This window comes from Aspergillus vadensis, assembly GCF_003184925.1.
Source record: "Aspergillus vadensis CBS 113365 unplaced genomic scaffold BO88scaffold_3, whole genome shotgun sequence".
Lineage (NCBI taxonomy): Eukaryota > Fungi > Ascomycota > Eurotiomycetes > Eurotiales > Aspergillaceae > Aspergillus > Aspergillus vadensis.
Window position 1 is genome coordinate 1,225,962 of NW_020292041.1, and position 14,969 is coordinate 1,240,930.

A 14,969-nucleotide genomic window follows, 5' to 3' on the forward strand; every position below is an offset into this window, starting at 1 on the left:
TTTTTTATTTCACATTTTATGTTTTTCTTTTGTTTACTTTGCATTATAGCATGCATGCTATGTAAGATCGGGATGGTAGATGTGAGATACTTCCTAGTGTTTATGGAAGGTGATGTCTTACTATCAAGACACTAGGATGATGTACTAGATAAATAACTACTGCAGCAAAGTCACTTGTCTGTCAATTGGAATGAATCCCCTTTTGATTTTGATCATCTTTGTTTCACTCTCTGCTACTCGACCATATCCGTCACCTTTGCATACACCCGCACCAACCCCTTCTCCGTACCAGGAACAATCCTATCGCGTGTGATGCGTATACCCTCCGTGCCGGTGCTCTCCACGTCAAAGTTGAACCGACGCACCACATGCGCAATGGTCAGGTAGAGCTCGATATATGCCAGACTATTTGGACTCGTTAGTAGCAGACACTGCAACAGCGGTAGGGGCAGACTGACTTCATTCCAATGCAAGCTCGACTCCCCCTCATAAACGATACAATGTATCGCGTGAGATTAACCCCTTCTTCGGCAGCCTTGATCCAGCGCTCCGGATCGAATTTGTCCGGCTCGGGAAAGAGGGACGGGTCGCGATGGACAAACCAAGTGGAAGTGCTCATTGGTGTCTATCAAGTATTTTTAGCTTGTGATAGGGGTGGAAGGCAAAGTGATAGAAAACGTACCCCCGGTGGAAGCACATAGTCCTTGTACTTTAGTGTTTCAGTCGGTGCCACGCGGGGCAGCCGCATAATCAGCCCATAGGACAATCTTAGAGACTCATTTACAACGGCCGTCTAGGAGTGAAAGTCAGTTAGGATGAATAGTCAGCACTGCAGGCTCACGACATACCAAATACGGCAGCTTCTCCAGCTCTGGCCAGGTTGCGGTACTGGTAGGTGTGGGCAGGACCTGCTTCAGTTCATTCCGCAGCTTATCTCGTATGCTTTTATCCCGCGACACATAGTAGGTCATAATCATCAAGGTACTGGCGGTCGTTTCTGTGCCTGCACCAAGGAGCGTGAACACCTCATCCTCAATGCGACGCTTGCTTCTTTCCGCGACTGGTAAGCTGGGGTCCGTCAACCTTTTGAAGATGGTCCGGTCGTCCTTCCCCGGTGCCTTGGAGGCATCGTGCGTGTTTTCGGATATCGTGCTCAGAATGGCACCCTGGAACTGAAGCATACCAGCCTTGCCGGGGAGACATAGGGCCATCAGATGCAGCGGAATCTTGCGCATTGTTTCCGGCACAAAAGGAAAGAAGCGGTTGAAGTGAGCAAGTCCCGTATTCTCTTCGTTACCTCCGTGGACGTCGCTGCGGAAGTCCTTGTCCTCGATGAACCCCCAGCGCTTTCCATAGCAGTAATAGGTGATTACGTCTGAAGTCAGCGCGGCAAATGCATCGCTCAGATTAACTACACTCTGATCGCGATAGAACCCCTCGAAGCGCCCCATCAGCTTCCCCACCCGCTCCTCGATGAAGGGAGATATGGCAAGGACAGACCGCTTGGAAAAGAAATCATTGAGGATATTGCGTCGGAAGCGGTGATGTTCGTGGCCGATCGTACCGATCATGGAGTAGGGGAGCGCAAATGCGCCGTAGGCCAGAGGGTCCCTTTCGCGTTTGCGAGTGCTGGAGGCATAGATCTCATCATAGAAGGCGGGGTCGCTGATATGGACTTCACGGGGGTTGATGCGAACAATTGGACCTGAGGGAGACATTAGTGAAAGCTTCAGCTGGTTAAATCTCTTTCGTATTTACCATATTGCTGATGCATTTTCTCGATCTGGAACAGAAACCTTCCATGGCAGATAACATCGTAGTAGAACTCATACAGATGCGTAACTGCTGTGAGCTTTGGCCCGGGGATTCCAGATAAGGGATGGAAATAGAGGCGATAGATAGATCGCAGGACGTAAAAGCTTACGATACTGACAAGGGCGAGCCAGATCTGGGAGATATCCAGAGCCATCATGGCGGGTTGTATGGAATGCCAGCGCAGTTATCTGAAGCTGTGAGACAAAAGATCTAACATGGGCAGTGATGGTGTAGCGACAATATAAATACTATAAGAATTAACAACATATACCCACCCACCCTAATGCATCTGCTCGTAGCGCTGTCGGCCTTGCAGATGGTCAAGGAGGGGAACGGGAGGAGAAGCAACTGGACCAACCACCGATAATGATAGCTGCCACAAACGACATGAAAATATAGCTAGCTTAGAGTCTAGAGCAAGGCGATGCATTCGCTAAGAAGAAACCCCGCCTATGAGTGCGGGAGAGATAGATTGGAGGTGAGATTGACACGTCCAGCCTTTCCATTTGTCTTTCTGGGGGTGATGTGTAGTAGTAGCAATACATTCCATCGGTGTGATGTAATCGTAAACCGCACCAACACTCTTGTAACTGATCATGATCCCCTGCAATTTCTCTCCACGCCGAAATGGTGTGGGAGATAGTATATTTCCGAGCCTATAAGGAGCTGTTAGTTACTCGTTACCCAACAACCCCAACTAAGGCGCGGGGTCGCAGCGCTAATGCTGCATCTTTAGCACGTCAGCTATCTGTCTCTTTCAATAGGCTAATGGAGCTACCCATGCAGGCGCTATCACCGTCTGAAGCTACATACCAACTAGTTGGCCAGCTGAAATACGGGCATGAATCTCATTCCCAGTAAGTGATCACGCTTCTGACCTGTCTGCGTATCAGTTAAAGCCAACTGAGATTGTACTTTTTGGGCCTCTCGGTGGGTATTGCGCTACAACCTGTCAGATACTCGCTACAGCTGTTGAATGGAAGTCTAAGTAAGTAAAACGACCAAAGCTAGATTGACAGTTGATTGATGTTTGGTGATATAAATATAGTTCAGTGATAACATGAGACCCCGATCGGGGAGAGACACAACTGAAAGCACTAGCGATTGCTAGTACACATGCTTTAGAAGCCCTTGGCTAGGAAACATAATGGAATGGGGAATGACCTTGTTTAGAAGCGAACCATGAACTCCCGCCCGAGAATTGATCAAGAAACAAACTCATTTCTGTCGCATCCGAAACTGCAACACTGGACCCTCCTTTCCAACCGCGAAATGGTCCTTGATCTTGTACTCTCCTTGGTAGCCAACGCCCAACTGCTCCGTCCCCGGGGCCAGTCGTATATCGTACAACCACAATGCCCGGGAAATAGTCAGCTCTAGCTCGAGAATGGCTACATTCCGCCCGATGCACGCTCGCGGTCCGATACTAAAAGGCGCGAAGGCCTGCCGCTGCCGACTGAGCACCTCAGCACTCACCCCCTCGCCTTTCTCAGTGCCTTTGCTGCCACACAGTAGCCACCGACTTGGATCGTACACAAAGGGGCGGTCGAAGTGTTCTTCACTGTGGTGCAACGCGTAGGTGGGGACTGCGACAACCGTGCCGGCTGGGAAATGCCACTCTCCTACTCGAAGCCCTCCAGGGAGGACTTCTCGTGGCAGATCAGTAGGTACAGGCGGGCATATACGCATGGTCTCATCAATACAAGCGTGGAGGTAAGCCATCTGCGATAAATCAGGACCGGCAACGATCGCCTCCAGTGTAGGGAAGACGGCACGAATCTCTGCGCTTAGCCGGGCAAGGATAGCTGGATTGTGAGCAAGGTAGTAGAATATGGCAGTTAATGTCGTATTGGTTGTGTCGTTACCTGATAATTCAATCCGTAAGTTCCAGCCAGAGGACAAAGCAGGGCAAAGTCACACTTAAAATGAGGTTGTATACATACCGGCTCCTAGCAATGTCATAACCTCTGACATCAACTCCGCCTCAGAATAGCCTTCATTGGTCTTTGGGTCCCGTGCTTGTTGCAGATAGTAGATGATATCTCGACGCTGGGTGGACTCTGCCGCCAGTCGAGTCTGTAACTGCTGCCGGGAGAAACCAATCTGTCGCTGGCGATTGGCAACGGTGCCGCGCCGGAGATACTTTTCGAAACCCAGGGAGCGTAGAATAGGCATCTGCCCGCAAATGTTCATGATACGGAGGTTCAAGGCCATCAGCGGGAAGAAGAAGTGGTTGGCGTCGCTGAAAGAGGTGTTGAATGTCTTGCCGAAGCAGATCTCCCCAAGCGCATCGAAGATCACACAGGCACTCCAGTGCACCATATCCTTGGGCTTTGACCAGCTGCCAGGACTGGAGGGCGCAGATGGCACCTGCTCATCGGGATGCCGATCTACCAAAGCGGCACACCAGTCGCGGATGGCTGACAAGATATAAGGTTCCATCCCACGTAATGCTTGGCTGGAAAAAGCATAAGACATGACTCGACGTTTGCGGGCATGCACTGTGCGATCGATGGCAGTGAAGATGCTCACGCCATAGAACATGTTGTACGACTTGGCCTTCTGAACGTTGGCATGGAAGCCGTAGATGGGCTCCAACGCCTTTGCATCAAGAATGGAAACGCGCTGCGGGCCGATTCGCACAACGGGCCCATAGCGTTGATGCAGGCGGTATAGGTCCTCATGGCGATCGCCGCGTATGGCGTGGACCACCGAGTAGAGGTTGGTCAGCTTGGCGACAAATGGGCCAGGGTAGGAGGATAGTGGATGGAACCAAACTTGGTAAATGATGTAGCCAGCGAGGGCGATGACTACACACCCCAAGAGATCCATGATGGCTGAACTTGTTAAGCTCTGCCGCTGATCCTGAAGAGACCGTAGCACACTTTCCAGCATTATCAAAAGTCAAAGTAAGTAGATCGCTAAGCGAGGGCGTGTATAGTTAGATGGGCTCAAAGATCATCCATCCACTCGACTTCAATTAGCATTCACTGGACGAGCTCAGGTCCCAAGGTCGACCTTATATGAGAATGCAACAAGAACAAGAGATGCAAAATGGGTTGTCACCTTCCAACACTCATCGTTCCTTCCAACGTCGACGTTGAAAGCCACGTTGGTCCATAATGGATCCAATTTTTACGTTCCCAAAGATGATCATCATTCCTCCTGTCTTATAGGCGGAACTTGCACTTATCTCAAATATTAGGCTGAGCCGACTAGTTTAGTGGATCCGCGTACAGTATACACGAAGTTGGTGAAAATCACAACCGAGCCACAATTTGTCCCTAAGTAAGCTGCTGTGTGACAGCAACAGCATTAGTGCTGATGGGCTGAACGCGCTTCAGTCGTATTTGCCAACTTTGCAAGGATTATCCTGGAGAGTACCACAGGTCAGGGCATGAGGCAACATGTAGCCTTGCATTAGTAGTGTTGGGGCTGTCACTAAGCTGGCTAGTACAAGGTGACTATGCAATTAGCGTCCAGGGAGAGCCGCTAAGCTCGTGCACGGCGCTTAACCAGCGATGAACAGACTTCTCGGGATACTGACAATTTGCGGATTCGTCTCTGCACCTGTAATTGTTTTAAAGCAGTCAATCAGTACTTTTAACTTCGACCAGTGAACTGTCCATTGCAGTGAGTCTTGTTGGGCTCTCAGAACCTCTCACAATCATGCAGGGTACAATATCTATAGTTACCTCGGGAGTGCGGACACTCTGGCTTCCAATGCACGTCAGGACTCTGGCTCACTCGTTGGTTATTCCATAGACCGAAGGATGGTGTGTGAGGCGGAGCAAATGGCGCCTTCAGAGAGTGATTGGATGCATGGAGACAAAGGGAGTTGGTACTGTATGGGGACCTGCATAACATATGCCAGATTCGAAAACTTTACAATTACAGGTTGGCGTCATCTTTCGTTGCAAGTAATTTATGAGGTCTGAGATTTGGTGATGCGACCAGATTGATTATCATCCAACCATATTGGGATCGACCCGGAGAAGAGGTGAAAATGCCATCTTTGGAGTCTGCAGACAGCTGGAGACGAAGTTAGTGGTTGAAATAAATCGGATAGTACACTGCTTCAGACAAGGCTGGAGATTCGCCGGTGAATATTAAATGAAAAGGTGGATAAGTTTGTCCCTCCACATTGCAGGGCCAGGCTACTCGGCTGATCCATACAAAACCCACGGCTACCGACAAGAGTTTCCAAAATAAAAGAAATAGGATTGAAAAGAACACATGAAGACATAGCTAGAAGACATCACTATTGACAGGCCCACCAAACATGTCGTGGGACAGAACATAAGAATCATGGTGATGCGTACATAATACATCACTGGTCGCACGCGCTTCATTCGCCAGTGCCATTATTCGGCTGCAATCGCACGCCGTCATACCTCGGCTTCGCGTCTCAAGAGACCAACTGACCTTTCCGCCAGTTGTCCCCTCCCGAGCACCCGTTTACCGGGTATCGGTCTCTAAGTATAGGCCAACTTCGCTAAGGACATCTGCCCGGAGTCCACCTAACAGATCCTGTCATGTTGGGACTCGGGTGTTCACGATTGATACTGAGATAGGTTTCTGTCCGGTCCTGGATAACGCATAATCGGGGCAACAGCCTGCCCAAGGAGCTGTGGGAATTGGCCAGCGAAAGAAGTATCTCGTGGAGGTCGCCCCCGTCATTTAACCTAGAAGTTCAACATCGAGGCCAATAGCCCGCATGAAGAGGTTGACGTTGCCAAGACGCGCGCTGGCCATATCGGCAGGAAGCGTCTTGCTGTAAGTCACCGTCTCCATCACCCGGTCCCTGTAGAACGATTAATATGATGTAAATTATGTAGATGAGGGGGTTGAACTTACTTGACCGCAATAACAAGGCGTTGCTGTTGTTCGGGGCTAGCTCCGATACCAACTGCAGCCAAGAACTGCCACACATACATGTCGTCGCCAGCATTGATCGCGCTGGGGAAGATATCCGCAAAGGTAGGTTCAAGGGTGTCAAACAACACATTGAACTTTTCAACCCACTGCTGCCAGTCCCGCTCCGTAGCCTGTCCAGCTTCCTTCACAATTTCGGCGCGACTGAGAAGCATGGTCAAGATTCCAAGTCCAATGCGGGTCCTCGAGATCATCTGGACATGCGTCTGCGCAATGACAAGCCCCAGCAACCCGATGATGATATTGAATGGCGCCTCGTTGACGTATCCCAGAAGACTGGGCATGACGGCCTGAGAGAAAAGCTCGATGGCTTCCCGAACGGCCAGAGAGGGCTGAGTCTCACCCGGAACAGGCTGGGCGCGTCGGACAACGTCCAGAGAATCCAAGTGTACAACTATCATAGTAAGAATAGTAACGCGCTGCTCCTGATCAATGTGGCGGAAAATGCGGGGAATGGCCTTCTTGCCCTTGGGATAAGCAAGGAAGGCAATGAACGGGTGGGGAGTGTTGGTGTTGGGAACAATGGGTTCCATGACCTTAAGATCGCGCCACAGCTTCTGGTTGAGCGAACGGATCTTCTGTCTCCATTCCATGTGCTTCTGGATGGCCTCGGGATCATTCTCATCCGGCGGGGGAGGCATCGTGCGCTCCATGTCTTCCATATCCATAAGCGTGCTGTATACACTCTCGAGGTTGGTCAGGACTGATTTGCGATCGCTAACGCTCAAATCGGTGTGCGGCTTCTTCACCGTCTTAGCGCCCTCTGAGCTCTCCGGACGCTTGATGTTGAGCATTGGCTTTGGCGTCTTAGCGTTGCTGAAAGAGATCTTACCCAAGCTGCCCTCGATGATAAGCTGCTTATTCTTAGGCTTCTGCTTAGCGGCCTCCACCGCACGCTGGACCTGCTGCTGCATTCTCTGCATGTGGTTGTCGGCGCTCTGGAACTGCCGGCGAGAGCCATGCCCCCCGAGCCTGTTGCCTGTCTGGAGAAGGTATGTCTGCGCAAAGTGACCAAGAGGTTGGTGCGGATGTTGCCGCGGCGCACCCCGGATCTGGCTATAAACCTGATAGTAGAAGTCCTCTGCCAAGACAGCTTCTGCATCAGAGTCCGCCACGTTGCCAGCAGCAGCGACTAGTTGCTGAAGCTGGATCCGGGTGATGAAGTTCTTGTCCTGCGGGGTCATCAGTCCGTTACCCCTGGACAGAAGGAAGATCTTGTGGTTGCGCTTTGCACGCTTGGCATCTTCCATCAAGTACGCTACGCGCTGCTCCTCCGTCAGGTGCATCAACTGCTGGGAGTTGGTGATCACGGGCAGTTGCGCGTTGTTACCACGGGGAGCTTGGGGCAGGGGCGGTTGCTGCTGCTGGGGTCGCTGAGCCGCCTGTGGCATCGCCTGACGTTGGGGAGGCACCATGTGCTGAGGAGGCAAGTTGGCATTCTGCAGCATATGTATCGGCAGGTTTGGAGGGAGCGGGTACGGCTCCGGAACCATGGGCGGCTGGTGCTGCAACAGTGCCGGTGGGACACCCTTGGCGAACTGGGCCTGTAGAATCTCAGGCGGCAGCTGCGGGAAGCCTTCGGGCAGAGGGGGCATCTGGGCTCGCTGGAGAGGCTGAGTGGGCTCTGGCATCGACTGCGGAAGGGACAGCGGGATTTGGGCGGGGAGCGAAGACGGACCCTGTCTCCGCAGCTGCGCTTCCACCTCCTCGAGACTTAGCATCTTCTTCGCTTGCGCTACCATCTGGGGCGTGGGCTGCTGCAGCTGCTGCAGCTGTTGCTGGAATTGCTGTTCCGGCTTCTTCGACATGCCCCAGACGCTAGACTTGGCCTGGAGATCGGGGATGTAACCCGGGTCGTTGTACTTCTCATAGCCAGACCGTTTGGGCTTCTGGTCCGCAGTGTCTGGCAGAGCAGTATCGGCCGTGGGTTGCGAAGGAGCGGTCGCAGGCGCACCGGGTTTCTGAAGGCTGTAACGGATCTGCTCCTCTCCGATCACATCGGCGACCTGAGCAGTCTTTCCGAAGAAGTCGAAATCCTTTCCAACCGGGCCGGTGTCGAAGCCGCCACCAAACGTGTCATCGTTGAACGCATCCTGGTCATCGTCCAGTTGGTCTCCCAGGCCATCGTACGTATCCTCAAAGTCGATGCTATAGCAATTGAAAGAAAGCGCCGCTGATCAGCTCCATGGCCCCCGTTGTCTCAATTGATTCAAGTGAAGCAAAGTGGGGGAAACTTACACGTCGTCATCCTTGTCGTCTCGGAAGTTTGCTGCCAGTCTGGCGCGGGCAACTTCGGCGAACGGGTCAGGGGTGTCGAAGATACCCCTCTGTTCGCCCGCAGGAGCTCGATCCCTAGGCAGGGTGGTATTAAATCCGAAGAAGGACATCTTCGGGGGAAGCGGGGGGTGGGGGGAGGCAGTGGGTGTAGGAAGAGGGCGAGAATTACCACCGCGGCATAATTGGGTAGTGCGGGATGAGGTTCACAGCCGGTCTGATATCACCCGCTTTAGCTTAGTCCGCTGTGGCCTTAAGAGCCTGAGGCAGTAAGGCATTCAATTAGCCACCGCATCACGGGGAAGCGGTTGCCCCTTAGTCATCAGGTCTCCTGTTGTCTCCGTTGGACTCGGAAGATAATGGACTTTGTAGTTATGAGAACGACCCCTTTTTGTATTTATCTATATCACACCATGTTGTAAGGCCTTCGGAGTACCCGGATAATTGTCTACTTTATAACAAAGTAGTATCCAGGGCAGTGCTTTGCACGGATTATATTATCTGGCCCTTAAGACCAGATCCATCACGCCCTATGAGGAGTTACTATGTCCAAGGCAGGATGGGATCGACGCCCAGCCAGATGGACTGATACACTCAAGCATCGATCGCACCCCTTCCTTAACGTCATTTCTGGTATAGACCCCTCCCTATGAATGAGTAAAAGTTCCTCCTTGTAGAAGTTGAATGTCAGAATGTATGCTTTTCTTATCTCACGCATCCACTCGGTTACTCGAAATCGGTGCGACGTACGTGGCCCGGCCAATAATGGGGGAAATTACGTCGCCCTCGCCATACCGGAGCAAATAAGCTAGACTGCCAACGTACGCTGGCGCTTGTTGACATCTGCCTTTTTTCCCACATTTAACCTTCCATCTCCTTAAATATTCCTGTCCAGACTCAACTTTTTCCAATAAAGAACGGTTGGGGAAGCACGAGCGCCGTGGTCAGGATCGACAACCAGTGCCCCGAATTGCCAACTAACTTTAATCTTTGCCTGATGCGCCGCGGGTCCATCATCTGCATCGTCGTTACCGATCGCCCATAGTTTCCCAAGAATATCTGGGAGGCGCATTTCTCACCGGGCCTGTCACAACTGCCTAGATCGAGAGGCCCCATCTCCCGGATCTCTTCCTTACTTTCACACTAGCTGTCCGTCATTCGTTTGTCAACTTCATCAGCATTCTGATCCTTACTCGCCGTCCTCCTTTGTTCTCCGACACTGCGCAACAGGCCCCCGTATTCAGCCCTGCGCATCCAACCATTGCTGCTCCTCCCACCTCCTCACCGACGCTTCGGCACAGCGCAGTGCCCTTCACATCATGGCTATAGGGCCATTGCGATATCTTCTGTTCGCCATCACGGTGAGTGTATCTGGCCCGCCACAGGACCCCTTTCGCATGACTGACTGGCTTCAAGGGGTTGGCCGTCTTCTTTTTCATCTCTAGGAGCGCTATCCCAATCCCCGAGAACATCGGCACGAAGTTGAATCCCGCGACCTACAAAGACACCTTTTCCTCCTCTCACTCCTCGCAAAACGATGCGCTGTCATCAAGTGGACCGATCAAAGACATCCCGACGGATCGCGTGAACGCCACCTTCGTGACCCTCGCTCGCAACACTGATCTTTGGGAGATGGTCAAGTCCATCCGGACGGTGGAAGACCGCTTTAACCACAACTATCACTACGATTGGGTGTTTTTGAACGACAAGCCCTTCGATGACGAGTTCAAGAAGGTCACGTCAGCCTTGATCTCCGGCAATACGTTCTATGGCGTGATTCCGAAGGAACATTGGTCATATCCCGAGTGGATCGACCAGGATAAGGCGAAGAAGGTCCGACAGGAAATGGGAGAGAAGAAGATCATCTACGGCGACTCGGAGAGCTACCGTCACATGTGCCGTTATGAATCCGGATTCTTCTTCCGGCACCCGCTGATGCTGAACTATGAGTACTACTGGCGCGTGGAGCCCAGCATTGAGCTCTTCTGTGATGTCAGCTTTGACCCGTTCCGCTACGTGAAAGAGAACGACAAAAAGTACAGCTTCGTGCTGAGTCTGTACGAGTACTACGACACCATTCCGAGCCTGTGGGGTACGGTGCAAAAGTTCATGGAGGAGCACCCGGAGCATATCGCGGACGGCAACTCTATGAGTTTCTTGAGTGACGACGGCGGCAAGACTTACAACAAGTGTCACTTTGTGAGTATTGCCCCTTGCACCTCTCCGCTAGCTGAACTAACCGGTTTGTAGTGGTCCAACTTTGAGATTGGAAGTTTGGAATGGCTGCGGTCCAAGGAATACATTGACTACTTTGAGACGCTTGACCACGCTGGTGGCTTCTTCTACGAGCGTTGGGGAGATGCTCCGGTGCACTCTATTGCCGCGGGACTTCTCTTGAAGAAGGAGCAGATCCACTTCTTCAACGAAATTGGCTACTACCATGTCCCCTTCACCCACTGCCCGACTGGCGAGCAGCTAAGGCTGGACTTGAAGTGCCACTGCAACCCCAAGGACAACTTTGACTGGAAGGGATACTCTTGTAAGTTGCCCTCTTTCCTTCCGTTGGGGCATCATAACTAACGAGCAACGTACAGGCACGTCCCGGTTCTTCCAAACCAACGACATGGACAAGCCCAAGGGCTACGAGAATGAGAGCTAAGGGGCTCATGACTGAATTTATCACTCAAAAAGTAAATGCAAATTCTGTTGTTGCGCAGCGGAAGATTGGCCGTGCATGTGATCAGCAAAGTCGGACATCTGTTGACCAAGCACGGTGGAGTGGCATTGTCCAGGCATAAACCTTCCACTAACGGGACGCTTCCCAGCTCATTACTTAACCATTTCCAACCATCCTGCTGAATGCTGGGCGCAGGTTCACACCATTTGAAAAATATTCTTCATTTCTTGATTTCCGGACGAGGGTGTCATTGTTTATAAGATTGTCGGGAACTTCACTTCACAAGCGCGCATCATTTTTCTCTATATTCAGGGTATAGGGGGTTGCAAGGTACAGAGATCGTTTGCAGGATGTACTGGATGGAGTCGGGATGAAATGGGAAAGGAAAATAACTGCTCTGTAGCCAGGCAAGCCTCATAAATGTACATAGCCGTGTTCTAATGATAACAACGATATAAAGATCCGTCAAAGCACGATGTAATGATACAAACAATACCAAAAAATATAATCAAGCACAAGCAACATCCCTCATACCCAACTAATCCTTCTTAGGCTTCTTCGTACCATACTTCGACCGACTGTTCAACCGAGAAGCAACACCACCCTGAAAGAAGTTAGCCAATTCCACTCCAATTTCCCAATACAACCCCAATCGCAGAAGGTAAAACTTACCAAATCCATCGCACCACGAACCAAGTGGTACTTCACACCAGGACAATCAGGCACACGACCACCACGCACCATAACGACACTGTGCTGCTGGATATTGTGACCTACACACATAAATAAATTAGCCTCATTTATCCAATTCCATTGTTTCCCATATACTCTCATTCTCTTCCACCCCCAATCCCCAACCCAATCCCACAAAGACCAAAGCGGAGAGGAAAAGTGAACTCACCTTCACCAGGAATATAAGCCGTAACAACCTTCCCACTACTCAACCTAACTCTCGCTGTCTTCCGCTCACCAGAGTTGGGCTTCTTGGGCTTCGTAATACCCGTCTTCAAACACACTCCCTTCATCTGAGACCGGCCGATCAGCGCCGGAGACCGAGAGCGACGTGCGCGCTGCGCAGTACGACATCCGCGCCGCACTTGGTTGTAGGTAGCCTGGCGGAACGGGGAGGTGGAGAATTGCCGGAGAATGGAGGAAGAAGAGGATGTGACGGAGGTCTTGCTCGCAGCAGCAGCAGCAACTGCGGTGGGCGTGCGGAGGACGGGCTGGAAAGGTCGTCGGGGAGCAGCGAGGGTGGTGATGGAGCAGGAGGTAGTGGATTTGATAGCGGCGGGACGCTGGACAAGAGTCCGGAGCGTGCGCAGGGCGAGGGAGGAGACAAGGGGCGCCATCTTAAATATTATCTCCTCGGCGATGTTCTGTGCTTTGGCCTGGGGGCTTCCGTATATTGGCTATCGGGATGGGAAACATTTCCTGGACGGGCTGAGAGAGATTGTATCACGTGACGGGTGAAAGATGGCGGAGGTGGTGGGTGTGGTGCGCCGGAGGAGCTTGCTGCGGGAACGCGCCAGTGGACTGGCTGCCTGGCTGCGATGTCAGAGCTGCGGTGCTTGCTGAGTGCTACGTCGGTTACCTCTACTTACTGACTGCTTAACTATCCTCCTCCGACTTTCAACCTCCATCTCACGAACAACCACGCTCATCTAAACCTTTCGATTTACCCTACCATCTCTTAATCTCACATACCACTTTACAAAAAAACTCCCATCACAACCGTCACAATGGTCCGTCCATTCATCTACTCACAACCTCCCCGATAACCCTCACCACCCCAACCCTCAGTCGTACCGAGCAAATGATTAACAAAAGAATAGTCCCTCCGCATCGCCCCTCCCTCCAGCAACCCAACCCAAACAACCAACACGACCACCCGCGCCGTCATCGACCTCCCCCACCCCTCCAAGGGCGCCCCCTCAGCCCCCGGTCTCCCCGACACCCTCCGCGACAACATCACTCTTCAAGCACCCCGGGGCCCTCCCTCCACAGCGACCACCACCCCATCCTCGACGCACCCGCTCGAAGCCCGCCTCCTCGCGTGGCGCGCCACCCAAGATGCATTGAAGATGGAGTCGCTGCGTCGGGCGTACGGTATCGCGGAGCCCGTGCGCCGCGGCATGGAGTTGAAGATCGTGCGGGATGGGACGTTCAGGCCTGCTGCATTGGGTGGTCTCGGAATGGGAAACCTTCATGAGGATATTTTGGTCCTTGGTGGTAGGGATGCTGAGGTGGGTTGGGAGGATGTGTTCAAGGGTGAGTTTTACCTTCTTCCATGTTTTGGCGAAGGAGGTTGTGTGTTTTGCTAACGTGTGGGGGTTTAGGTGATGAGTTCCGTGAACCGCCTGCTTTCCATGATGAGATGGAGAAAAGATTGCGTATGGATCACTGAGTGGGTGGTAGTGGCAGTTCTTAGTCTGGTCTGGACATGACATGGCATGGCATGGCTTCACTTAACTCAGGTTGGCTGTTGAATGGGTTGTTATGAATCGGATTTTAAGTTTGTTTCTTATATTATTAAGTTCTTGATACAGGCGCTGTCTGCGGTAAACTATACAATACAATAAATGGTGGTTTCATCTACTCGAAGACTTTGAATAAACCTACGTTGGTTGAAAGGAAAGTACTACAGGTTGGATAGCTACCATATGTGCAATCTTTGTACATTATGTAGTTTCCGCTGGCCTCAAACCAAGGAAACGCTATATTTGACATCAACCTGTGGGTCGCACAAGCCCCGTATCTCAAACTAGATTCAATCAGATGGCTGGCCAGATCGGAAGAGGGCCACCAGGGTCTTCCGTGAGCACTGCAAATTCGTCGGTCCAAGCCCTAACGCAACAGAAACACAGCAGAACGGCAAAGGACCATGTAAGCAATTGCAAGAGATAGGCTTCCAATATGTGAACATAAATGCAACAAATTTGAGACCGGCCAACGAGACAACACAGGGGGCGGGAGAGCAAGCGAGAACATGAGCTTTAGGGTATATACGAAATAAGCGGAAGCGGAGCAGCATCAAGCAACTCATGGAACTATGCAAGCCAAACGGTGACCACTTGGTAGAACAGACAACTGGGTAAATGTCAATGCGGCGATGCTGGTAAAGCGATGATAACCCATCCATAACGCCGTCTCATTACGGTCAGACAGCCAACCACATGCAATGTCTTGCGGCAAAAAAGGCGAACAAGCGTGAGGGAGGACCAAAGCCTACTCGAACCCAGCCGAGAGAAGCAACAAGGCTCCAATAAGG

General features: G+C 51.8%; 6 protein-coding genes across 6 annotated transcripts; 2 read left to right on the forward strand and 4 right to left on the reverse strand.

Moving 5' to 3' along the window:
* Nucleotides 1-233: 233 nt before the first annotated feature.
* BO88DRAFT_358948 (cytochrome P450) lies at nucleotides 234-2,323 on the reverse strand (the record flags this gene model as incomplete). Its single annotated transcript, XM_025703808.1, has 5 exons — nucleotides 1,759-2,323; nucleotides 849-1,705; nucleotides 683-793; nucleotides 459-625; nucleotides 234-405 (listed from the first exon to the last, which is right to left on the reverse strand). The coding sequence occupies exons 1-5, from the start codon at nucleotides 1,970-1,972 to the stop codon at nucleotides 234-236; spliced, it is 1,521 nt and encodes a 506-aa protein (XP_025566685.1). The 5' UTR covers nucleotides 1,973-2,323.
* A 710-nt stretch (nucleotides 2,324-3,033) lies between these two features.
* On the reverse strand, nucleotides 3,034-4,647 carry BO88DRAFT_331782 (cytochrome P450; the record flags this gene model as incomplete). The annotated part of the gene is made up of 2 exons (XM_025702694.1): nucleotides 3,034-3,680; nucleotides 3,759-4,647. The coding sequence occupies 2 exons, from the start codon at nucleotides 4,645-4,647 to the stop codon at nucleotides 3,034-3,036; spliced, it is 1,536 nt and encodes a 511-aa protein (XP_025566686.1).
* A 1,586-nt stretch (nucleotides 4,648-6,233) lies between these two features.
* On the reverse strand, nucleotides 6,234-9,342 carry BO88DRAFT_171720 (deadenylation-dependent mRNA-decapping factor PAT1). Its single transcript, XM_025701667.1, has 3 exons — nucleotides 8,989-9,342; nucleotides 6,673-8,898; nucleotides 6,234-6,619 (listed from the first exon to the last, which is right to left on the reverse strand). Exons 1-3 carry the CDS (start codon nucleotides 9,135-9,137, stop codon nucleotides 6,496-6,498), a joined length of 2,499 nt encoding a protein of 832 aa, XP_025566687.1. The 5' UTR covers nucleotides 9,138-9,342; the 3' UTR covers nucleotides 6,234-6,495.
* A 701-nt stretch (nucleotides 9,343-10,043) lies between these two features.
* Nucleotides 10,044-12,138, forward strand: BO88DRAFT_171739 (glycosyltransferase family 15 protein). Its single transcript, XM_025701668.1, has 5 exons — nucleotides 10,044-10,385; nucleotides 10,441-11,223; nucleotides 11,275-11,563; nucleotides 11,619-11,869; nucleotides 11,932-12,138. The coding sequence occupies exons 1-4, from the start codon at nucleotides 10,344-10,346 to the stop codon at nucleotides 11,681-11,683; spliced, it is 1,179 nt and encodes a 392-aa protein (XP_025566688.1). The 5' UTR covers nucleotides 10,044-10,343; the 3' UTR covers nucleotides 11,684-11,869; nucleotides 11,932-12,138.
* Nucleotides 12,071-13,078, reverse strand: BO88DRAFT_401964 (mitochondrial 37S ribosomal protein uS12m). The gene is made up of 3 exons (XM_025705977.1): nucleotides 12,603-13,078; nucleotides 12,374-12,474; nucleotides 12,071-12,305 (listed from the first exon to the last, which is right to left on the reverse strand). Exons 1-3 carry the CDS (start codon nucleotides 13,048-13,050, stop codon nucleotides 12,240-12,242), a joined length of 615 nt encoding a protein of 204 aa, XP_025566689.1. The 5' UTR covers nucleotides 13,051-13,078; the 3' UTR covers nucleotides 12,071-12,239.
* A 189-nt stretch (nucleotides 13,079-13,267) lies between these two features.
* BO88DRAFT_401966 (proteasome maturation protein) lies at nucleotides 13,268-14,293 on the forward strand. Its single transcript, XM_025705978.1, has 3 exons — nucleotides 13,268-13,443; nucleotides 13,534-13,969; nucleotides 14,038-14,293. The coding sequence occupies exons 1-3, from the start codon at nucleotides 13,441-13,443 to the stop codon at nucleotides 14,103-14,105; spliced, it is 507 nt and encodes a 168-aa protein (XP_025566690.1). The 5' UTR covers nucleotides 13,268-13,440; the 3' UTR covers nucleotides 14,106-14,293.
* Nucleotides 14,294-14,969: the final 676 nt, after the last annotated feature.